Source organism: Aulonocara sp. 'chitande type north' Nkhata Bay, linkage group LG22 (assembly GCF_057382095.1).
Source record: "Aulonocara sp. 'chitande type north' Nkhata Bay isolate Kocher_YH1m ecotype deep benthic linkage group LG22, A_spYH_male_GT1.1, whole genome shotgun sequence".
Lineage (NCBI taxonomy): Eukaryota > Metazoa > Chordata > Actinopteri > Cichliformes > Cichlidae > Aulonocara > Aulonocara sp. 'chitande type north' Nkhata Bay.
In genome coordinates, this window is record NC_141364.1 from 14,394,850 (window position 1) to 14,419,460 (window position 24,611).

Sequence of the window (24,611 nt, forward strand, 5' to 3'; positions counted from 1 at the left end):
TTTGCTGCATCAGCTGTGATACTTTAAAACTGGTTCATTGTGAGAAATAAAAGGTAATAGAAATACTAAGCCGAAAGAAGTACTCTTAGATATCACTTCATAACATTTTATAGGATTAGAGTCGAGCAGCTGCAGGGCTTACCGGGACAGGATCAAATTGTCCATTAGAAGAGAACTTCATCCACTCCAGAAAAAAGCCACTCTGACAAATCAGACCTCACAGGAAAATGGATGTATGTGCTGCTCTTGTCGATAACACACTATTAAGTGAAGGGGACGTGTCAGCGCAAGAAAGGGCCTAATCCAATCAGCAGAGTAATTAAAAACACCACAGCACAGCAGCCACTACGGCTGATGGCTGCATTGTCAGAGGCACCATTCAGCATGTAGCACAGAGGGGGGGATAAACAGTAGTCATGCCAGGTCGGAGAAATGGCCATCTCACCACTGCTGCTGTGTCATTAGATTTACAATCAGGAGCCGCACAGTTAAAAGGCAAATATTCAGAGAGTGAGAGAGACCAAGAGCACCCCATGATGGCCATAACCCTGGTTCTCTTCATTCCAGCCGCCATAATCATTAATATGGCTTTAATTCACATCCTGCTCTGTGTTTCTATTCACTCGCTGGCATTGTTTCCTAATTAGCCTTCTCTTTATGGCCCCGACTCTCATCATCTTCTCGTGCCATTTAGCCCAGTTTCTTCCTTGTTAATTACCACCACCTCTCTCTCCACCCAGCACACACTCAGAGCCAGAGCTGCCGAGCTGCAAGCCAGCGTGCAGTAGGAAAACACACCGCCAGATGTCACCCACGCTTCAATGCCTCCAATCTGTATTTTTATGAAGGCTAATGGATTTTGTTCTTGGCACCGTGTCACACTCGGTGCTGGTGAGTGTGCGTTTGTGTGTGTTTTCTTCACCAGGTTAACGCAAAATACATTATGCACATATTTAAGCAGTAATATTTGCAGGGATGCAGAAAGAGCAACAGGATGCTTCTCCTCCTCCTCCTCTGGTGATACATTGCTGGGGCACACCATGTGGCCTCGCTCCACGCTTGGTGCAGTTTGCCGTGCTTTAGCTGGTGACTTGGCCATCCTTCTTCTCCCCTCCGAGGGCCACTCTCCTTCCTCTGTGTGCAGCCGAGCATGAATCTGCAGCTCGGGAGGCGCTCTGGATGTGTGTGTCAGGCTGCCTGGGAAAGGGGTAATTCCGAAGGGCAGTAGAAGTAATAGGGTAATCTATTATACAGTCCAACTCTTTTCTTCCTCTTTTCTTGCCCCCACCCCGCCCTCCTCTTTCTCAGTCTTTCAGTTTCTCGCTGCCTCTGCCCTTGCATCAGCATTTCATGAGGACAAATGAGAAGTAGGGTTTAACTATGCACATTCCCACTGCCCTCCTGCAGAGCCCAGCACTTTCTCAATTAAACCAGAGTCTGTCTGCCCCGCAGGATTCAAAGCTCACCGAGTGACGAGTGTGGGAAGCTCACACACAGCAGACAGTTTCCAGTCCAGCAGTGCGTGATCACAGCCATAACCAGCCCGTGTTATCATATATGCAGCAAACTGCAATATAGTTTAGACAGGTGCACACGAATAGCAGGAACAAAGCAAACATAGTCACAGTGGGGACACTGTCAAGGGAAGGACGTATGACACTCCAGGGATTTATGAAGGATTCAGCTTTTATAGTGTGAGGGAGAAGCTCAATCTAGTGATATGTGGGGCTGTATGAGCAATTTGTGCAGAAAAAACTGACACAGAGTGGAAAAAAATCACTATAATGTGCATTTTATCAGTTTACTGAGAGAAGTATAAGCAGTTATGTGTTACTTTTGGTGCTTGCCACATGAATTTATGCACGCGTTGAGCCTATGTCAAACATTTTTCACCCTGCTGCATCGATCAGCCCCTTTTTCTACACTTAAACTCCTTCTCCGTTAGTGTTAAGAGCACTTAAAATCGTGTGCCTCATCAGTTTCTATTGTCTTTAAAAAGGTCAGCCCACAGTGATAGGGCAATTAAACTCTCTCCTTCCTCCAATCCGTCCCCACACTTCACTGTTTTATCGTCAAACCTTTCACCCCATCACTGACATTTTCTCTCTTCTTCTCTCCATTTTAGTCCCACCTCCCAGAGAGACAGAGAGAGAGAGAGAGGAGCGAGAGGAGCTAGAGCACAACCAGCATCTCCTCCTCCTCCTTTTACTCGCCCTCTCTCGACTCCCCTTCTTCCAGCACACGCTTGCACTTCTTCCCTCTGATGCTGACTGGATGCAGACCGGAGGATTTCCAGCAGCTTCCTGAGTCTCTGCTCCTTTCCTCCCTTCCTCTCTGTATCCCCCCCTTTCCCTTTCCCTCCTCCTCCTCTTTTTTCCAACATCTGAAGCTTCTCTTCTTCTGCCTCCTCTCTTTTACCCCTTCCACACCACCAGGATGTGGCACTCAGTGGCTCTGCTCCTCTCTGGATTCTCTGCTTTGATCCACGGTGAGCCTGCCTTCATGTCTCTCTCTGTCTGTCTTTCACTCTGTTTTCAGGGAATCGGATTGCAGCAGCATTTTAGAGGAATTCGGGCGCTGGGGTCCACGTTGCTGATGCTTGATTTACAAAGTATGCAGTGGAATAAGAATAGCAGGAAGTAGGAAAGAGACTCCGGGAGAAGAAAAGTGAGACTCTTGCTCACCTGTTTGCTTTGTTTGTTTACGTCTTAACTGTGCTCATATTTTCTGGATGTTAGTTTAGCTGAGAGACGGGGTTGGATGCCTCTGCGTGAGATGTTGTAATGGGCAGATTGACGTCTAGTCAGCACAGCGAGTCAGATGTCAGATAGAAAAATGGAAGCAGTTTTTGCCTTGGCTCTTTCTGCACAAATCTGTGTGCACACGAGGGGCTCTCACATGTAAAACCTGTCAGAGATCAAATGAATTGACGTATAGATTGGCTCTTCCATCTCCATCTTGCCTCTCCGTGTTGTGGACATGTTGCTGCAGCCGAGCCGACGGCGCTCCGAGCAGCACAAGTAAAAGCTGAACATAAATGCTGACAATTGATTGAGAGACCTGAGAGGAGAGCAGGCAAACTTTACCAACAGGGAGAAGTACCAGCAGTGAAAGAGTGTTCAGTTTGTTTGGTTTCAAAGACTAAAAGCTGGGAAACATGAACGACAAGAAGACAGAGGAAGCGAAAGTTTCTGACAGTATTTGGGCACGCAGATTTTTAAAGAAAAAAACATTCAGGGAATTTTCATTACTTGGCAAGCTTTGAAAGGAAACACCACCACAAGTGCATGCAAATTTGTACTCTGCACCTCTAGGGTTTAATCCTGTCATATTCCCAGCAGCGAACTTATATAAGAGTGTAATATATAAAAAAGAATTCCTCCATACTGCTCAGAGTACAGGCTGCATCTGCTTTTCGCAGCAGTTTATTTGGGTATCAGCACACCGAGTGACATTTTCACTAAACAAACAGTTCCTTCCATTTCACGCACAGCATACCGCATCCCGGCAAATAAATTTACCAATTTACCTCGGAAATATAAAACTTTATCAGTATGAAGTGCACAGACTTTCTGCAAGATCCAAATCTTCCACATATTTTTCTGCAGGTTCTCAAATCTTTTCATGCTTTTAGTATTTTGATCATATTGACATGATAGCATCCCACTGATGCTGCAGATTTGTCGGCTTCACGTGTATGATGTGAATCTCTCATTCCACCACATCCCAAAGATGCTCTGTTGGACTGAGATGTGGTGAATGGCCCATCGCTTTCCAGGTCCAGCATGTTGTCTGTGTATATATGCTGTAGTGTTTGGTTGTATTGAGTTACTGTTGTCTTCCTATCAGCTTGAAGCCCTCTCTGACATCAACATGATCCGGGGAACTGCTGCTCACTGGATATTTTCTCTTTTTCGGACCAGTCTCTGTAACCTCTAGAGATGGTCGTGTGGGGTAAATTCCAGCAGATCAGCAGCTCCTCCGATACTCAGACTCAGACACCTAAATCACAATGCTTATCCATTCTGCCAGCGATTGGCTGATTTGCTTTAACAGCTGTACCCAATAAAGTCGAGTGTACACATTTCTCTTTTTAGCTTTAACATTTCATCTACGGGTTTCAGAGCTGTAGTTTAAAAAAGAAATTCCCACACTGAAAATCTGACACTTTTGATAAAAATGTAATAATTATTTCCTGTATGTATATTTCACTGTCACCTCACAGCTAGAAGCCTGGTTCAAATCTACTTGGTAGAGTTTGCATGTTCTTCCTGTGCCAGCGTGGGCTTCAAACATGCTTGTTAGGTTAATTATCTGCAAATGTGGACGTGAGAGGGTTTTGCTGTCTCTGTTGACCCTAAGACTGAGCAGCAACTAAGGGAGGGCTCTTAGTTGAATAAACAGCCAAGCAAATGGATTGATGTAAGCGTGGTATAAACAGTAAATTAAAGTTCTTGGCTAAACCTTGGGTGTGTTATGATGGGTATACTGAGAGGAAACAAACAAACAGCTACATGCACACAAATAAACGGCACATTTGTGGTCAGGGTGATATTTTCTCACTTCTTCTATGCCAATCAACATCTTAATTCAACATTTTAATGTGCATTACCTCTGAGCTTCTCAAACAAACTTAATTACACATTAATTAGTGCCAGTTATGCCCTGATAAGGTTTTCCTACATTTCTAATTAGTTCCTGTTTACTTAATGTTCTCCACGCTTGCTCTGAAGCTTTCTTCTCTTTGCTGATTTTTCTTCCGCGTTTTCAGCATTAATTTGAAATATTTTATTCTGACTGAGGAGCTGGACCCTTCCTCAGTGTTACATTTAAAGCCCAGATAAGTGATCAGATCTATTTCTGCTAATTTCATCATTAAACCTGCTTCTCCTCATGCATTTCCTCCTGTCTTCTTTTCATTTCAGTCATGTTCTTCCAGATGTATTTATAGATAAGGAGGCTGAAATCCTCAAGGTTAAATCTTCTCATTTGATCAGCAGCCTGTTTTTTTTATTTTTTGACATTTGTTTCCCCAGTGTGCTTTTTAATGGAGTTTTTCCTAGAATTTTAGAAACACACTTTATAATCTGGACCCACTAAAAGTGAACATAGAGACATTAGAATCATCAAATCTCGCTTGCTTCCACACATGAGCATTATATCAGATTCAAACATGAGCCCTTTCTTCTGCCTTTCAGTATCATTGCAGGGCCCTCATCAGAGGACTCTGCTGAAAAACCTCCTGAAGGACTACAACCACATGGAGCGACCAGTGGCCAACGACTCCCTACCTCTCAACGTCTCCTTCAGCCTCAGTTTGATACAGATCATGGATGTGGTAGGCATCTCCGACTCATTTGGGGGCTGTTGATTTCTGACATCAGACAAAACATTTTAAAAAGGACGAATTCAGATCCTTGGATTAAGATTTAGTTTTTCATGGAGAACACTGAGCATTTTCTTGTTTGCAATTAAAATGGAAATTAGACTGAAAAAAAACCCCCAAGCATTGAGCATGTAGTTTGTTTATGCCTGAAACTGTGGTATTAATAATGCACCAGATTTTTTTTTTCAAATATTTGATATTTGTTTGTGGATTTATGGATCAAGAGCAGTGCTCACACCTCTTGCCTTGTGGTTTATATGGCGAATGATGATTTAAGTGGTGTAAATGTTTTGCAGGATGAGAAGAACCAGGTGTTAACCTCTAATATGTGGCTGCAGATGGTAAGGACCCCTGAGAGACTCTGAATGTTTTGGGGTGATCATTTTTTTAAATTGTATTCCAGCGGCAAAAACTAGTTTTCTCAGTCTTTAACATGCAAATTAAGGTCACCCTGAAGTCCATATATCATTGTAATCACTTCAGCATGCAGGACCTAAATGTAGACACAGGCTTGATGAACATAGAGAGACATAAGATGAGCAAAAACGGAGAGAGGGAAGACTATAATGCAAAAAGGATTGAACACAAGTGAATTTAATGAGGATGGGCAAAAAGACAAAAGCAGGAATATCTGTGCTGGTTCTCAGTCATCCAGGTCATGACAATCCAAGGAGCTTGGAAAGCGACTAGACTTCTTTAAGTTTCTTGAAGACAGTCTTAGAACTGAAGAAGCATCTTGGATGAGAAACGTCTTCAAGAAACTTAAAAAGGTCCAGTCGGGCTTCTTTCCAAGCACCTTCGATTTCAACGGCAGGAAATTAAAAAGAAACTGCGCACTGTTATCAGAATAACACAGTAGATGGAAGAGTGGCATCCTTTTATCTTCTGTTTTATTTTGATGAACAGTAGAGGGCTTTGGAAATACACCATGTTGCCAAAAGTATTGGTCACCCATCCAAATCACTGAATTCAGGTGTTCCAATCACTTCCACAGCCAGAGGTGTATAAAATGTACTTCTACAAAAAGTGAATCACTACAAACCTCCGAACTTCATGTGGCCTTCAGATTAGCTCAAGACCAGTGCATAGAGCTTCAGGGAATGGGTTTGGGAATAGCCGCTTCCTGTTCCAAAAGCACTGCGCACCAGTGCACAAAGCAAACTCCATGAAGACATGGATAGTGTGGTGTGGAAGAACTTGACTGGACTGCACAGAGTCCTGACCTCAACCTGACAGAACACCTTTGAGATGAATCACAAATGCATTTCCGGAAGAATGGTCAAGAATTCCCACGAACACACTCCTAAATCTTGTCGACAGCCTTTCCTGAAAAGTTGAAGCTGACATCATATTAAACCCTATGGATTAAGATTTGGATGTTACTCAAATACACGTGTGCGTAAAGGCAGATGAGCGAATACTTTTGGCAATTTGTGTGCAATATTAGTGTGCAATAATTTGCCTGCAGGTTGTTGGCTCAGACAGCATGTCTGTGTTTGTGTGTTGAAGACTTGGTACGACCACTATCTCCAGTGGAACCAGAGCGAACATCCTGGAGTGAAAAATCTTCGCTTTACCACAGATCAAATTTGGACCCCAGACATCCTCCTCTACAACAGGTAAACCCTGCATAAACCCCTAAACGCTCGCCTCGTACGCGCACACGTCAACAAGTCGTGTCACTTCTTCCTCTGTCCTTCCTCAGTGCAGATGATGACTTTGACTCCACCTTTAAGACCAATGTTCTGGTAAACTCCAGCGGCTTTGCCAAGTATCTTCCCCCAGGTGAGGCTTTCCGCATATTTCTTAGATTTTAATCATCGTTCCTGCTCTCCCCGTCGCTCATCTCCCTCCTTATCCCCTCCACATTTCCCCGAGGTGCAACGGCAGCGTCTCATTCTACAATCGAGTCATGTCTCCCTACTGTTTGTACACTTGACATTAATATTTTATCACTGTAAAACAGCATCCCTAGTTAGTCACTGGTTACGGATTCCCAGCTCTGTGAGTAACACCTATAAATAGGAGACGCTCACTTCCTCTGCTTCCTGCCTTAACCCAAATGCAAGCCCACAAAAGTATAGACTCCCCTCTCGTGTTTCCACAGGCCTTTGCTTGCAGTTTCTCAGTCTTTTCGTTATACACCAGATTATCAAAGCCTGAGACTGAATCCCATCTCTTGGGGTGAGGAGAGAGCGACTGGGAGGGCCTGAAAAGACTTTTTGAATAAAAAGTCGAAGACTGCAAGCCCCAAAAGCCATCCCATGAGCTGCTGCTGAATGTAAATACAGCTGCTTAATTCTTTGTCTGGAGTCAATTAGTGGGAGAATACAAAGATACGATTTTGAAAAATATGAGAAGGAGTGGTTTGATGTGTGTATTTTATTAGTAAATGAGAAAAAGTAAGAAAAAGCAAAAGAATGAGAAACAAATCAGCTCCCTGACACATGCCTGGCTACAATTCCTGTTGTTCAGCTGGTTATTGTCAGTAAATAAGAGGCAACAAGTTTGTGGGTGTCAGGCATGGAGCGGGGAGCTTGACACACAGTAAATAATTCAGATGTGGAGGATCCCAGATGTCTGCTGTGTGCCGTCTGAATAACTCCTCTTGCTGCAGAGGTAAAGGTGCTGTGTTGTGTTAATGGCCTAACAGGAAACGTCGTGTAACAGGCTTTAGCTCATATCTGGACCGGATGACATTTATAACAAGGTAATCTTGTCTCTAGGCCTTGAAATGCTCAGAATGATGGAGTTTTATTTTGGGAGCCGTACGCGCTGCGAGACAGATTGTTCCAAGCTGCAGAGAAGATTCTGGCGCCTTGTTTGAAGGTGTTGTTTCAAGGTTACTGGATATATTCGAGAGGCAGGCTGCAAATATGCATGGATTTGAAGCACAGAGAGGTGGATCTGCTTTAACTTAATTGGTGTACGTTTAGATTTTAGGGCCTTAGGAGCTCATAACGGGAGTAATTATAAAGACACACTCATGAAGCAAAGGTTGGAACCTGAGGTTAGGAGCTGGATTTTAGTGAGTAAGAAGTGCAGGGAGAGAGAAAATCTATACCTTCCACCTGTTAGCCCCCTTTCCCTGTTGTCATTTACCTCCACAGGCTGATTTGCATGTAGGCAGGCTCATAATGAACGTCTTTGAGAGCTGCAAGGCTTCACTGGCATTTTGGTTCTCTGCACTTGTGTGTGTGAGAGACCGTTTTATTTCAGTAATTACTTTAAGAGCTGCAGCTCACCAGCGACCACAGCGAGGATCATTGCAATTTTTCGTTTGAGGGTGGAAGTGTGTCTTTATGATTTCTTGGTCACTTATGCCGTGCATATGGGAGCGGTTGCATTTATTATTTCTGCATAATAGAAGTGGGAATCTGATTATGGCACTGTGCACAATCTCATTTTTCAGTGTCATCGTTGATGTTTTCTTCTCTAGCTGAGGCTTAGCTAACAGCTGTGTGTGTGTGTGCAGGCAGAGAGCAGAAGCAGCATTTGTTCACAGCAGAAAATATCTGAAACCTGTGAGTGACAATATATATAGCTGCCAAGTTTTGTTTTTATAGCCATCTCTTTGACGGGAGCTCGTTTCTAATCTAGTCCTTGCTTTCACTTCCTCAGCCTCCAAACTAAATTTAAAAACTCTCTGTAGACCTGCAGGGTGTTCATAAAAATGCTGTTGCAGTGTGCACTTTTGGTTGTGATGTAACATTTTTCACACAGTTGTAGAAAGTTTAAAAAAAAGAGGTCTTGAAGTGAATGAATGATTTCTCTAACAAGGAACTTGATATTCTGGACAGACTCCCTGCACTAAACAAATGGTCCGGCTGTACATCTTTCCCTTGTCACCTCTCCTCAGGAAGCGGCGGTTCATTATTGTCATTTAGTCAATTGATTGAGGAGCCCCTGTGCTTTTGTCCTTTTCTCAGGAATCTTTATGAGCACATGCAATGTGGATGTTCGCTGGTTTCCTTTTGACATTCAGAAATGTGAGCTGAAATTTGGCTCTTGGACGTACGACGGCTGGCTGCTGGACCTCCAGATGGTCGACGCTGACATCTCCGGCTACATGCCCAACGGAGAATGGGACCTAATAGGTGAGTAGGGAAAAAAGTTTGCATTGCATTCACTTTTATTCAGGCATGAGCAACCAAACCAGTTTCTCACCTACTTCCAGGAGTTCCTGGAAAGCGGAATGAGGTCTTCTATGACTGCTGTAAGGAGCCCTACACGGATGTGACATTTGTTATTACAATAAGGCGGCGAACGCTTTACTACGCCTTGAACCTTCTCATCCCATGTGTGCTGCTCTCTTCTATGACGTTGCTCATTTTTGTGCTGCCTGCTGACTCCGGGGAGAAGATCTCATTGGGTGAGTGGATCAAAAACATGTTTTAAAAGACTTCACAGAAACATGAATCCCCCCCCCCCCCCCCACACACACACACACACATTTAGGGTAAACCAGTCTGAGAATCAATGCAAGCTCATTTGAGTTAAAACATACTTTGTAATTTTTGCAGTTTCTTGCCTCTAGTCACTAATCTGCATGTAGCCAAGAAACAAAGGGACACCGGTAAAATACCAGGGAACTGTAAAGCAGGTAATCATGAATGCAAACAATGAAAGCTTCAAGTGCAAGATGCACACAGTGTAAAGAGTAAACCTGAAGGAAAATAGAAACTTCAGGCACATAAACTCACTACACAGCCAAGCTGCTGTAATACATGGAAGAAGCGAGGTGTCTTCTATGAAAAAGATGGCGCCCCAAAAGCAGCACGTGTGGCCATGACTTTTTGTAGTTTTTAATTGCTCTGCTTTCAACTTTCTCCAAGCATGTTGCTGCAAATGCAGTAAGACTTCCAAATGTCCCTTATATGATTGAAACGACTTGCAGGTTTTACACAGTGTTCGGGCTTTTTGAAACGAATGTATATATTTTGTAAAAAGAACGTGTCAAATATGCAAAAATCTCCAACTTGCTCCCGGGTTTGAGTGAAGTAGTTTATAGGCTGCCAAAAACTGAGCTCACAACAAGCAAGCCATCCCGGAATAAATTCAAGAAAAAAAAAAAGAATCGAAGGAGTGGCACTGGAGACTACGGGGAGGCATGAAACAGACAAAGGGAGAGGGGTGGGGAGCTGAGAGAGGAGAGGGATTGCAGGATAAAATAGAAAGATGAGAAATGCGAGGAGGAGGAACACAGACCGATGGGTGTGGGAGGGAAGCAAAAAGATAACACCAACAGGAGAAGAATTCGAAAAGGATCAGAGAGGACAGCACAAAAGAGAGAGGGACGACTGATGAGGAGGAGAAGGGGAGAGACATCCAAATCGCACAATAATGGGCTGGAAGAGAGAGAGAGAGAGCATTGCCGGGATCAAGCAGCAGCTGCAAATATGTTTTAATATCTGCTTCAACCTGTTTAGAGATGACTAATGTTCATCTCCTCAGGACATTAAATAGTCCAGATTTCACGTTATCTGACATTTATAGAGGTAAAGCTGTTAGGCAACTAATGGAAGAGGGAAGTGGTTGAAAAATTATGACTATGTTTGGGAAACCGATTAAGTTTTATAAAGTAAAAATAGAGAAAAAGTCTCAGCTTTACATTTTTTTAATCTAATTTAATTGGTTCAAGATTTTTTTGTGTCACTTTTGAATTTTGTGAAATTTTGCATTATTTTTTCCACCATTTATTTGACTAATTGTTTAAGAAAATAGAAGATTGCAGCTTGATATTGCATTAAGTTCACCTTGGTAACTGGATAAATCTAAATGCTCTTTGACTCATGTCTGCTTGGGAGGCAACAGCATTGTCAAAGCCTAACCTCACCCCCGATGCAGGATGCATTACGCAGCATTTCTCCATAAAAGAAGGAGGTGGGGGGGATGCCAAGCCTTACACACACGGACGATTAACCTATTGATGTAATTAAAGCTAGTGAATTGATTGGGGGGAGAGCTTACACACTGGCTTCCAGAAAAATACTCTGTCACTTCAGTTGATGGAGGAGACGCGTGCACCGAGCGGCCGAGCCGTTAGGGTTAGAGGAGCATGCTTTTAAAAAGAATAAATGTCATATGTGAAGAGAAAAAGCGACATAAAAGACGCATTTTTAATTCACCTAATATCCTTAAAGAGCATTCATATTTTATCTCTCGGCCTGGGAGTTTAATTGAATGCCTCTGAATGGGGACAGTTATGCCAGCAAAGCACTCCCTAAATTCCGTTTGCTGGAGAAGTGAGACAGATTGCGTGGCGGTGGATAAATGAAGATGGAATTGCGGGAGGGTGTGAGGAGTGTGTTCGCGTGCACACCGGTGGTGTTTGAACACCTTTAAAAAGGGTTATGTGCTGTGTATGCGGAAGTGCTTTTTTTTTTGCTTTAGAGATGCACAATGCCAAAAAAGTGATTCACTGTACGAGCGTTAGCCAGTCATTTACATAAATCGAACCCGATCTCCTCCTGAGTGTAACTATTTATCAAAATACCAAACAGACTAATGCAGTTTCTCAGAAGTAGACAGAGCGACTGAGGGGAGGAGACCAAACCACTGGATCGATGGCCTAACAAAATGTATTATTTCTCTTTCTATCTGCAGGTATCACCATCCTCCTGTCTCTCACTGTTTTCATGCTGCTGGTCGCAGAGATCATGCCAGCCACATCTGACTCCGTCCCTCTCATAGGTATGTGAAAGATGGATATATTCATAGGAAAAAGAATCTGCTGCCATCGCAACACACAGCATTAAATCAGGCTGTCTGACTCACTGGAAATACTGCATGCAGTTTCTATCTGATGGGCGCGATCGATACTTTGTGCTTGTTTTTTGTTTGTTATAATTGATAGTTAGCCTGTGGATGCTGAACATGTTGATTAAACAGTTAGGCTGATAATTCGTTGGGAAAAGACACATTTTTTTTGTAGTTTCGCCTCTGTGTGTCACCTCGGTGGATTTTAAACCAAACAATTAAGATGTGATTGAAGTGCAGGCTTTAATTCGAGGCTTTGATTCTGGGGTTTTACAACAAATTTAAATTAACTGTTTAGGAACTACGGTGACTTTTGTACACAATTCCCCATTTTCAGAGGCTCAGGAGGAATCGTACAGACTAATATAGTTTTAAATATCAGGACTGTTGGAGTGAAATCCAAGGCTCAACTCTAGAACCCGTGAACATCACCAGTTGTTGTGATTCCTCCCTTGAGATGCTCTGCTGGGCGTTTAGTGCAGCCACCTTCAGTTGCAGGCCTAAACATGCTGTCTTGGGTTGACATCAGTGACCAACCATTTGAAGAAAATCCCATTTCTTCTCCTTGAGAAACTCTTGGGTTGCTTTAGTAGTTTGGTTTGAGTCATTATCCATTTGCACTGTGCAGTCCACTTTAGACTCTGAGCAGGGAGTACAGCCCTGTGCACTTCACAATTCATCCTGCTGCTTCTATCAGGAGTCACATCATCAATAAGCACTAGTAGTCCAGTTCAGTTGGCAGCCATACATGCTCATGCCACAAGATTGCCTCTACCTTGTTTCACAGATGATGTGGTAAATTTGGATTGATGAGCTGCGTCTGTCCTTCTTACTTTTCTCTTCCCATCTTTTAGGACAAGTTCATCTTGAAGGCTCTGCTGATTGTAGATCAGCATCTCTAAGAGCCTTGGTGACTGTTAGATGTTGTGAACTTGTCTTCTGTGGTCTGTTAGACATTTTGGTGTTGGCCAGTGCATTCCTTCTTTTTAAAAAACTGTTGAAATTACAAATACTGTCCAACAAATAATGGACCTAACTGTAGACTTTCCCAAGGTTTCAATGACCAAGTGTCAATTTAGATGGGATACACAAGTGTCCCTGTGACCATTCAGATGGTGTTTTTATATGCTGATAATGCTTTCGGGTTTACAGGTTTTTTTTAAATTCATTAGCTGAGTGATGCTGCCTTTTATACTTTGCCTTCAAGGCTGAAACGGAGGAAGTATGTTGTCTTCTGCAACGGTCTTACTGCAGTGCAAGAGTATAACATGAACTATGAATGGATGAAAGGAACATTACCCAATTGCAGGCTGCACAAAATGTTCCCATCAGCTGCTGTTCTGATAATCTGAGAACCCTGAAACTACATGAAAAGCTACCAGAGACAGTAGTTCTCACTTAACCACTTTCAGTGGAATGGGACTTTTTTGTGTTTTTTAAGCCATTTAACAGTAACCCATGGCTCATTCAAGCATGTAACAGGCTCCTAACTCCAGACACAAACCAGTGTTATTCTTATACATGACAGAAAACTTCATTTTAAATTTATTAGCAGCCTGTTGCAAAAACACATACATTGTTCCACAGTTTGGCAGACATAAAACAGTATTTTTGCACAAAGTCATATTCAGTGAGCTGTTAGCTGAAAACTTGGCATTTCTCTGGATGATGTGCAGTGTGTTCTAAAACATTTAAGGAAACTTGACAAGTGGAGGAAAAAAGAAGTGACCTAAAAAAAGTATCTACAGCTGATGAACAGTATCCGAAAGTCCTGTCCTTAAGAAATGGGAAAAAATGCAGCAAAGACCTGATAGAGGACCTGAGAAATGTGTCTGACCCTTCAGTTGATCCATCTACTGTTCACTGGACCCTCATCAGAAATAGTCTGAGTGGAAGAGTGGCTGTCAAAAAAGCCATTCTTAGGGAAGGGAAACAGGGAACTGCAGTGAAAATCAGTGGTAACAGTGATCTTGTCAAAATTGATGAAATTCTGAATACACAAAAAGTGCAGTCAGGTTTTGATCCATAATGCAATACCATCTTGAAAGTGTCTGATTGACGACAGCTTCATCTTTCAGCATGACAATGATCCTAAACACACTAAGCAGTAAAACCACACCTGGATAGAAAAACTCACAATGCAGCACCATCAGTCATGGACTGACCTACCCAGAGCCCGGACCTCAACATTAATCAGAATCAGAATCAGAATCAGAATACTTTATTGATCCCTGGGGGAAATTATTTTTTGTTACAGTGCTCCATTTTAAACCAACATTAAGACAAGACAGACAATACGCTAACTAAGAATAGTACAATATATACATATATATATACATACATACATACATACATACATACATACATAAGTCACTTATAAATAAATATTTGGAAAAGAAACATGTGTAGTTGTAGCAGCAAACAGTGTGTTAAGTGGATGCGTTGTACAGGGAGATGGCCACAGGCAGGAATGATTTCCTGTGTCGTTCAGTGGTGCTTTTCGGTAATCTCAGTCTCTCACTGAACGAGCTCCTGTGACTGACCAGCATGTCATGGAGTGGGTGGGAGGTGTTATCCAACATTGTCTTTATCTTGGACAGCATCCGCCTCTCCGACACCACCTTGAGGGAGTCCAGCTCCATCCCCACAACATTGCTGGCCTTACGGATCAGTTTATTAAGTCTGTTGGCATCTGCGACCCTCAGCCTGCTCCCCCAGCATGCAACAGCATAGAGGATCGCACTGGCCACCACAGACTCATAGAAAATCCTCAGCATTTTCTGGCAGATGTTGAAGGACCTCAGTCGCCTCAAAAAATAGAGACGACTCTGGCCCTTCCTGTAAAGTGCTGTGGTGTTTTTAGCCCAGTCCAGTTTATTGTCAATGTGTACTCCAAGGTATTTATAGTCCTCCACAATGTCAACACTGACCCCCTGGATTGAAACAGGGGTCAAGTGTTTCCTGGTCTTCCTGAAGTCCACGATCAGTTCCTTGGTCTTTGCCACGTTGAGCTGCAGATGATTCTGCTCACACCACGTGACAAAGGAGTCGACCACAGCCCGGTACTCTGTCTCATCATCCCTGCTGATGCATCCAACCACCGCAGAGTCATCAGAAAACTTCTGAAGATGGCAGGTCTCTGTGCAGTGGCTGAAGTCTGTGGTGTAGAGGGTGAAGAGGAAGGGGGAGAGGACAGTCCCCTGTGGTGCCCCTGTGTTGCTGATCACCTTGTCAGACACACACTGAAGCAGTGTGGGATCATCTTGACAGAGAACAGAACAAAAGGCAGCCAACATCCAAAGAGGAGTTTTGAATGTCCTTCAAGAAGCCCGGAGAACTATTCATGAAGACACACTTAAAGACACAACAAGAAAGCTTCCCTAAGACAGAAGAATAAGGGTGGTCATACCAAACACTGACTTTCAAGCTGTTTGAATTGTACAGATTGCCTTATACACTTTATTTCCATGGATTTCATTTTGCACATTTTAATCAATTTTTGCACCTATTTCCCATTTTCATTGCAAAACATGGAAAATTGAGGGACTTTTGCACAGTACTGCACTACAGGAGACCAGAAAATCTACACAATGCTCCCCCCCAAAAAACTGTAATCACAGGATTTACTGTGGCCACCTGCTCACCTTAAAGTTTAATAGTCTAAATTGATTGTGGGCACGCTGCTGGAAATTATGTTTAGCGAGCTTAGACGGCAACCGACACAGATGCAAGGCCATCTTTGCCTGAAGACACAAATCCTGGTCATTAAAAGCGTAAGAGAAGAAAAAAAAGAGTCATAATCATTAGTGTTTTCCTTTCTGCTTGTTTTTTTAATTAGGAGAATCTGCTGTGGATTTAATCTGTTTGATGATTTTTCCCCCAGGAGTATAAACTTGGCAGAAGTTGTGTTATGAAGACATCCACCTTGAAAAAAACAGGAACACACCATCCTTAAAAATTCACATTTTTCTTGAGAATCCCATCATAATGTGTTTCAGTGAAATACCTCATCTTGCTGACCTTAGAGTCCTTGAAAACAGACATTAAGCCATCATTTTGTAGATCTTTTACTTCTATACAACGATTGCTGGGCTGTTTCCTAAATAACAAGCTGTAGCAGATACTGTGAAGCTCAGTGAGGCAGTAGGAAATTACGGTGTGACTTAAAAATGAAATATTTTACTCTCTCCCACTCCTCCCAGGTCAGTACTTTGCCAGTATAATGATCATCGTTGGGATGTCAGTCATCGCCACAGTGGTGGTTCTGCAGTATCATCATCACGATCCGACCGGAGGAAAAATGCCCAAATGGGTGAGCCTAACTCCACAAACATCATCACTTACGAGTCTTTCTAATTCACGCAGATATATTCAAATGAATCTTTTTGTTAATCTCTGTTCAAGCTTCAGTATAATTCTTCTGCTCTGCCATTTTCAATAACATGTCATCCATTTGTTAGCTCTATACCTGTGCTCCTCTGCCAGTTTTCTTTCGCTTTTTATTCTCCGACTTCCTCGGCTGTGACTCATCCAGCAGTGTCAGTCTGCCTGAGTGTGTTCATCAAATGCCTCACCACAGACTTCAACAGGAGTGCATTTCAAAGCACTCTGGATGTGTGGGAGGATTTGATTTGCCTCATTCCTTCTTTTTTTATTTTCCTCGCCTTTTTAATGATAAAAAATTCATCAAGCTTTGTTTTAACAAAGGTTTTGTCATAACGTGAATTTTTTAAAACATGAAAAATGTTGAAAGAAGGTGTGAAATGAAAATAAATGTCATGTAATGTAATATTAACCAACATCTTGAGATGTATTTATCCGGTGATTTATGTGTGGACTGCAGAGACGAACTGACAGGCCTGCAGTTTTCAATACATGTGCATCAGCTTTACTGCATGACGGCGCAGATGCTCGATGTATCGACACAATTCAAGGACGCTTTGTTGATGAATGGCTCGTTCAGACAGTCCAATGGCCAATTAACAGGCTAATTGATGTGGTTCAGATGAGGGCATCGAACCAGCGCAGTTCATAATTACAGCCCTTGAAAAAAACCTACGTCAACGGCAGCAGCAACAGAGACGGTTACCTGGCTGGTAAACATACTCTGTCGAGTGTAATTGAGCAGTCATCTGGACATTAGCTGCTCATTAGATGCCAGACACCCATCTGGACTCTGCTGGGCCAGAATGACTTTCAGGGGACTTGGAGTCTTTTTTGTATTTTTTGGGAGAGCAGAAGCGAAGGTTTCCATTTGAATTCAATTCAATTCAATTCAATTTTATTTATATAGCGCCAAATCACAACAAAAGTCGCCTCAAGGCGCTTCATAGATACAGAGAAAAACCCAACAATCATATGACCCCCTATGAGCAAGCACTTTGGCGACAGTGGGAAGGAAAAACTCCCTTTTAACAGGAAGAAACCTCCGGCAGAACCAGGCTCAGGGAGGGGCGGCCATCTGCTGCGACCGGTTGGGGTGAGAGAAGGAAGACAGGATAAAGACATGCTGTGGAAGAGAGACAGAGGTTAATAACAGATATGATTCAATGCAGAGAGGTCTATTAATACATAGTGAGTGAGAAAGGTGACTGGAAAGGAAAAACTCAATGCATCATGGGAATCCCCCGGCAGCCTACATCTATTGCAGCATAACAAAGGGAGGATTCAGGGTCACCTGGTCCAGCCCTAACTATATGCTTTAGAATAAGGTCTCTATTTAAACACTGTTTAATGAAACATTACAGCAAACTTGTTAGAGTCATAAAACAGTAATGTGAGCACTGCTCTCAATATTTCCACAGTTTGAATGTATGCCTATTTCTAAGTTTCCTCTCTGTGGGAAATGCAGTCAAAGAAAAAAAAATCTTTTCCTCAGGCGACCCTGGTGAGGATCTCATACTTCTACAAGTGCAGCTGCAGTTTGAAAGAGACAAATAACTGCCTATTAGCCCAGCTTAACTGGCGTTAGGTGCAGGTCAGGATGTGTAGCTGCTTTTAGTGCTTTGTGGCTGCTTTCTTATGTTTTCTTTTACTTCTTTGAGTGCTTTTATGCTCTGTGCTCCCTCGAGTCCCCCGCTCTCATCTCTACATATCTCAGTGTCCCTCTCTCTCTCTCTCTTACTAGGTGCGGCTCGTTTTGCTGCAGTGGGTCGCGTGGTTCCTGCGGATGAAGCGCCCGGGTGAGAGTGACGACCCAGAGCGGCCACCTTGCGCCCCCCACCTGCGCCGCTGCTCCTCGGGGTCACAGAGCGGAAGCATCCCTAACCCTCCGGACTCCCTCCACCCGCTGCACCCACAGAACCTGGCTCCCCTCCAAACAGGGCCGCTTCATGCAGGGCACCCTCACCTCCAGGCTCAGACGAGTGCTAACAACAACGGGAATCTTCTATATATGGGTTTTCAGAGCATGGACGACCCCTCGGTGCTCCCGGAGAGCATCCAGAGAAACAACATCTCTGCTGGGCCTCTGCGAGTGGCGGGAAGCCCACCTCCACACCTGCCGTCACAATTTTGCAGCTCCCCTCCACCGCCTACCCCTAATGTGGAAACTGTAGGATGTCCCAGCACTGTCTCCAGTGGTGGGGGCTTTGGAGGTGGGGCGGGAGGTCTTGGAGGGTGCTCCACTGTAGGGATGGGAGACCCCCAGCTCCAGGCCATCCTGGAGGAGGTGCGTTACATGGCGGACCGCTTCCGGGAGCAAGATGAGAACGAAAGCATGGCGGAGCAGTGGAAATTTGCAGGCGCTGTGATTGACCGCCTCTGTCTGGTGGCATTTAGTGTTTTCAACATCATATGCACCATCTCAATCCTCATGTCTGCTCCCAACTTTGCGGACGCTATTTCAAAAGACTTTGTCTGAAAACAAAGAAAAAGAAAAAAAAAAGAGGAGGAGAAACGTGAAGGAAAGGATGAAAGAAACTAAATATGGGATAAAAGATGGAGTGGGCCCCGATCCAAGGAAACCCAATTTCCAGTGGACTGTAGGCTCTATGATTTGTGATTGCAAAGCAATCGGAAACAAAAAAAAAAAGGTTTTCTTTGCAATACATTCTGTTTTGGAACTGAAATAAAAGAAGAAAACAGATGAAGAAGGGGATGGAGAGTGAAGGTAAAATGAGATTACGGCAAGCAGGGTGCTTTATCAGATTCTTGAAAAGGTGAAATGGATTCTTCTGGTTAATTCAAAGACTTTCCTCCAAAATTAGGGTGAGCGCTGAGCCAGAAATGGATAAAGAAAGGGAGGATTATCAGTGTAATCCAACCTGGAGTAAGAAAGCTCTTAGAGCAAGAGAGAGAGATTGAAAGAATAAGGGTGGAGAAGAGAGAGGCAGATAGATAAATGAGGCAGACATTTTACTGTTTTATTTTCTTGAAGAGAGAAGACAGCCCCAGACTCCCACATGTTGAGAAAATACTGCATCATTTAGAGTGATGTGAGGACGAGAGGGCGGGGAGAGGAGACAGAGACTTTTACAAGGACAGACAACAAAGAGCAGTCGTGAAGGAACGAGACTGCCTCTCCCACGGCACTGGCACAGTGAGGCGCAGTAAGCGGCTTGTTGCTGGATACGCAAAAGTGGACCGAAGAGCAAGAAAGCACAGAGGAACAGAAGAGGATCTCATCTATTATTCAATCGCACCCATCTAATGACCGTCAAATTGAAAGACCTCGGATAATCTTCAAGACTAATAAGCTTTTAAAAGATGAAGTCCCTCCACTGCTCGCGAGCCACTTTAAATTTGCGAGGCCTTATCTCTTTGAGACGATTGCCAATCTGCAACAATCAGCAGAGATCAAAGCTCCTCAGCAGTGTGCACAGTGTGCGGCGCTAATCATGACTGGGAAACTGAATTAACTGGTCATCAGTGATGCAGTGGCCGGTAGCTGCACCACAGCGGAGACCTGAACCGATAATAACTTACGAGGCAGTCATCTAAGTGGATCTGGCAGCTCGTAATAGACCAGCGAAACTCATTGGATTTCGTATTAAAAGGTTTAATAACTCAGAGGGGAGGTCAGGGTTTTAAAAGGGCACGAGAGGCAGAAAAATAGGGCTAGGGCATTCTAAATAAAAAATATATATTACAGCGAAAAAACATCCCATCAAATTTCTGTACGATCTATTGAAAGGTTTAGAGTCACCTCAGTGATCTAAAATGAGATAAGAGAATTTAATAGGATCATATTTTCCATGAAATACACTGCAGTGGCATTTTGAAGGTTTATGCCAACACACAGACTACTTATATGGACAAAAGTAATGGAGCACACCTCTTAATCTTTGAATCCAAATGCTTTTAGTCCCATTGCTGCAGGTGTATAACAGCAAGCACTCAGCCATGCAGTCTGCATTCAAAAACATTTGTGAATGGGTGAGCGAGTGAATTACAGCGTGGTACTCATATTCAGTTTGTGAAGCTTATATTGATATTTAAAGATCAGCTGTAGCATTGCTGCTTTCAGCTGCTACCCTGTCACTACAGGGTCGCTGCAGCGGGTAGCTCCACGTTTGCCGGATGTCCCGCAAGGCAAATTAAAAACAACAACAACAGCAAATAGTAAAATGCTGCAAAGGCGACCAATACACAACGGAAATAGAAAAAAAAATGCAATAAAAGCTCACAAAAAACCAAAACAGCTAATCCTGACAGCTAATGATGATAATATCATTAGCAGTTGTCTTTTTCTGCCACACAGCACAGATGAAGCCTCTGCTTCCTTTAAGCGTGTCTCAGTACAGTTTGCATATTTTGGTTTCTGTCACATCTGCAGCTGTTCCATCACACTTCTGTTGGGTTTCGTGTGCTTTTTCCTATTTGCTGGTGGGTTGTTTTTTTTATTTTAGTTGGAGTGCATGTGAACCCTCAGAGGCACCATACGGATGCCATTCCTGAAGTAATTTGTATTATTGTAGTGTAGAAGTGGAAGGAAACACAGCAACTCTGACACATGAAGTTACAGAGCGGTGTTGTTGAACGCTGAGGTGCATAGTCCGTAAAAGTTGCCAATCCTCTGCAGAGAGATAAACCTCCCCTGACGTTAATATCAGCACAATATCTGTTCGCTGGGAGCTTCATAGCATGGGTTTCCATGGCCGAGCAGCTCTTGTAGAGGCAGTGTGCCAGTGCTTTTGTCCATACAGTGCAAGTCCAGTCAAACAAAAAATGAATTGTCTCTGCAGAACGCATATAAAAGATTAATGTAGTAATCGTGATGTCAGCGATGGTTAGCAAAGTCCCCATCCCAGTCCAGAGCCTGAGCTGAGCATGCTGGCTGTTTGCCATCTTGATGATTTAAAACTGGAAACGATGAGGAGGGAGGATGTGACTGAGAAACTGAGGGATGCTGCATGCTCGTAGGGTAGCAACTTGTCAGTCACAGGACAGGCACGCCCTAATGCACACACACCCTGCTTTATCTACCTTTAAGGACAGTGAGGAGATCATATTTTACTAAATAAACATCGTATTATCCAAGAATTGAAAGTAGCAATCACAATCATAAACTCATCAAGAGTGTTTATTGAAATCAAAGATAAAGTGAGTAGGATATTTGTTTTCCCCATAGACTATTTTTGGTCTGAGACAGTTATGTATTGGCTGCACCTTTTAGACTCTGTAGCTTTATCTACCTTTTATATATGCTTTATATTTGGGTGTCTGCAAACAGTTTGAAGGTATGCAGAATGCAAAGTTAGTCCTGTTTACAAATATCTATGGATTAATGGAGCTTCTCCACTCCGGTCTCGACAAAGTTAGACTCGCTTCCCTAACTTTGAGTGTTTCTCAGCAATTTACGGTAAAAAGAGGAGGAAATTGTAAAAAAAAAAAAGGTCCAATGTGCTTTCATTGTACTTGCACAGGATGTATCTAAAAGTGTTTCCTCGTTGTTATATAACACAACACGAGTGCACTTAACAAGTCCCAGAACTGAATGGAAATGTAACATTGTGAAAAATACTAAAGTCGTGCGACCCTACATTTAGTCAGTGACAGCGGAGATGGGAAAGGAGAATTTATAAGTGTCTGAAATCTCAATTTGATCCTCACTATGGAGTAAGCTATACTGAAATAATGGGAGTTTAATGATGCGGGGATTTTGAGCACAAAGATTATAAGGGAAGGATGAGTCATTGAAACAGCTAGGATAGAGCCCACCTTTAACAGCTCAGAGTCTCCCAGTGTTTCACTGATGCTATTATCTGAGCATTTCAATGTGAATTTCTATGTGAGTACAATTCTAGTGCACAGCTACTAAAAAATGTTCAAACTCCCACACAAATCAGAATTGGATAAGTGGTTAAAAAAGATGGAGGGATGAATGGAAATTGTTCAAACTAGTCTGTGTGTTGCTTTTGAAAGAGATAATACGAGTGGTTGTCTATTAGGATGTAATGCAAATACAGCAAAGTCCATCATTTGATGGTCGAGACACAACTGTTATAGTTTTGCGTCTATACACCACTACAGAGGATTTCAAATCAAACAATTACAATGTGACAACCACTTTTATACGTATTCCCCCATTTTTAGACTGGACGTGAGTCTGCAGCATCCTAGAGAAAAAAAACATCTTTGAACAGATGAAACTAAGATGAATTTGTACCAGAATGATGGGAAGAAGGAGAAAAGCAGCTCATAATTTGAAGCCTACCACATTTTCTGCCAAACTCAGTCGAGCGCTTCACAGTGCAAATGGCCAAAGGCAAACTGCAAAAGTCAGTGACCTGATCTCAGCCCCAAAAAGCATGCTTTTCACTTATTAAATACAAAACTGAAGAAAGTGAGACTCATTTCAAGAGAGGAAGCCCAGCATTTGGTGATATCCATGGGTTCTAGACTTCAGGCAGTGACTACAAAAAACTTTCATACAAGTGCTTAAAAATAAGTCCATATATATTTAATAATATGTTAGTAAGTCCAATTAATTTTGAGCCTCTGGAAATGGGGGAGTGCGGATGAAAAAGGCAGTAATTACTAAGCAGTAAATTCAAGCAACACTTGAATTAAAACTGCACTTTAATCACATATTCAGTGTTTGCTTTAAAATCCACTTTGCCGGCGTGCAGAAGTACAAAATATGCCGTGTCTTTCCAAACACGGAGCCTTAAACAGCCCACAGAGGTCTGTTTTAACATTAAACTGTGGATAACGTGTGTTTTCTTCAACTATGTGGCAGGTGTTGGATCTCACTAAGCTCACTATTGGACCATACCTTTAAACTGTAAGCAGAGACATAAATCACTTTCATTCAGTTTACCTGACTGCTGTGTGGGAGAATATCCTCAGATACTAAACAACCCACTGAAGGATAAAAGCAGAGTTTCTCTGTATTTTTCAACAAATCCCAAGGTTGATGCTATTTTTCTTCTTTTAATTTGAAAAAACAGCTAAGCAGTGCACTTTCTAGCAAGCGTTTTACACCGTCAGACGCACATTTGTTGCTGTTCTTGCAGCAACAGAACAATGGCTGAGGGATTTACCCTGATAAAATACAACAGAGCCCGTGTTCATCATAGGAGCATGACACTCAGTGTGAAGTGTGGCTCATTAATGCGTTCCTCAAAATTTTATGACACAAAGGAAAAGGAAGCTTTGACCACACAGGCAGTCATTTCAGCAGATTTGTTTTAGTTTTAATGGGACTTGATGATAATAAACAAAAATCTCCTACTTTACTCCTCTAGGACAAAATATGTTTACTGCATTACATTCCTGACCAGCACTGTCTGTGCACATGTATTTTCTCACTGTGAACTGATAGAGTGTAGAGACAGCTGTACAAGTCCTTTATAACTCCTCTCTACTTGCCTTCATCTTTTGTCTTCTCTCTCTTCCTCTTTAAAGCAAAGTCCTCTAGCAAGGCAGAAGGTAAACTTCCTGCCAGAGGGTTTACGAAAGGATGTTTTCCTTCGAGCACATACTGACACCTGAACACTCACATCTCTGTACAGAGCATTTCTCATCCTGAAAATAAAAGATTCTCTCTTTTTGTTTTTCCTACTGCCTTTGGTCTTTTCTGCTCCCTATCCTGTCGTGTTGGTGGTGGCTGGCCCAACACCCGAAAAGAAGAAAAAAATGACAGGGAGGGGATAAGAGGAGGAGAGAAAGTGCTGACGTGCACTGAGCGCTGGACAGGGCCTTAATTGATCACTCGTTCAGGAGGGAGAGAAGAGGGAGGTGGGCAGTAGGGGAGGGTTAATGGAGGAAAGAGGGGGGATACTGGGTAATTCATTGGATTTATGAAGGACAGCGGCAGGGGAAATAGGCTCGCAGACAAGTATAGCTCAGTCACAGACATTAGACGAAAGGCCATGCACTATATCACACCGCAAGGGAAAATATATACATATTTAAATTGAAGATTCACGGTTCACAACTAAAGACAAACACTTTCTCACTAAAATCTATTTATATAGCACTTTTTAAGACAGGAATCTATTACAAAGTGCTTTACAGGGAA

At 42.8% G+C, this 24,611-nt stretch overlaps 1 protein-coding gene across 1 annotated transcript; it reads left to right on the top strand.

Moving 5' to 3' along the window:
• Positions 1 to 2,264: 2,264 nt before the first annotated feature.
• On the top strand, positions 2,265 to 24,309 carry chrna11 (cholinergic receptor, nicotinic, alpha 11). The gene is made up of 10 exons (XM_086280127.1): positions 2,265 to 2,488; positions 5,199 to 5,338; positions 5,683 to 5,727; positions 6,896 to 7,005; positions 7,092 to 7,171; positions 9,316 to 9,483; positions 9,564 to 9,758; positions 11,993 to 12,079; positions 16,348 to 16,457; positions 18,273 to 24,309. The coding sequence occupies exons 1-10, from the start codon at positions 2,437 to 2,439 to the stop codon at positions 19,005 to 19,007; spliced, it is 1,722 nt and encodes a 573-aa protein (XP_086136253.1). The 5' UTR covers positions 2,265 to 2,436; the 3' UTR covers positions 19,008 to 24,309.
• The last annotated feature ends 302 nt before the right edge of the window (positions 24,310 to 24,611 follow it).

Coding starts and splice junctions, on each gene's coding strand:
- chrna11 (XM_086280127.1), top strand. CDS start 2,437: ATGTGGCACTCAGTGGCTCTGCTCCTCTCTGGATTCTCTGCTTTGATC. Junction 2,489..5,198: donor ATTCTCTGCTTTGATCCACG/GTGAGCCTGCCT, acceptor TCTGCCTTTCAG/TATCATTGCAGGGCCCTCAT. Junction 16,458..18,272: donor GAGGAAAAATGCCCAAATGG/GTGAGCCTAACT, acceptor CTCTCTTACTAG/GTGCGGCTCGTTTTGCTGCA.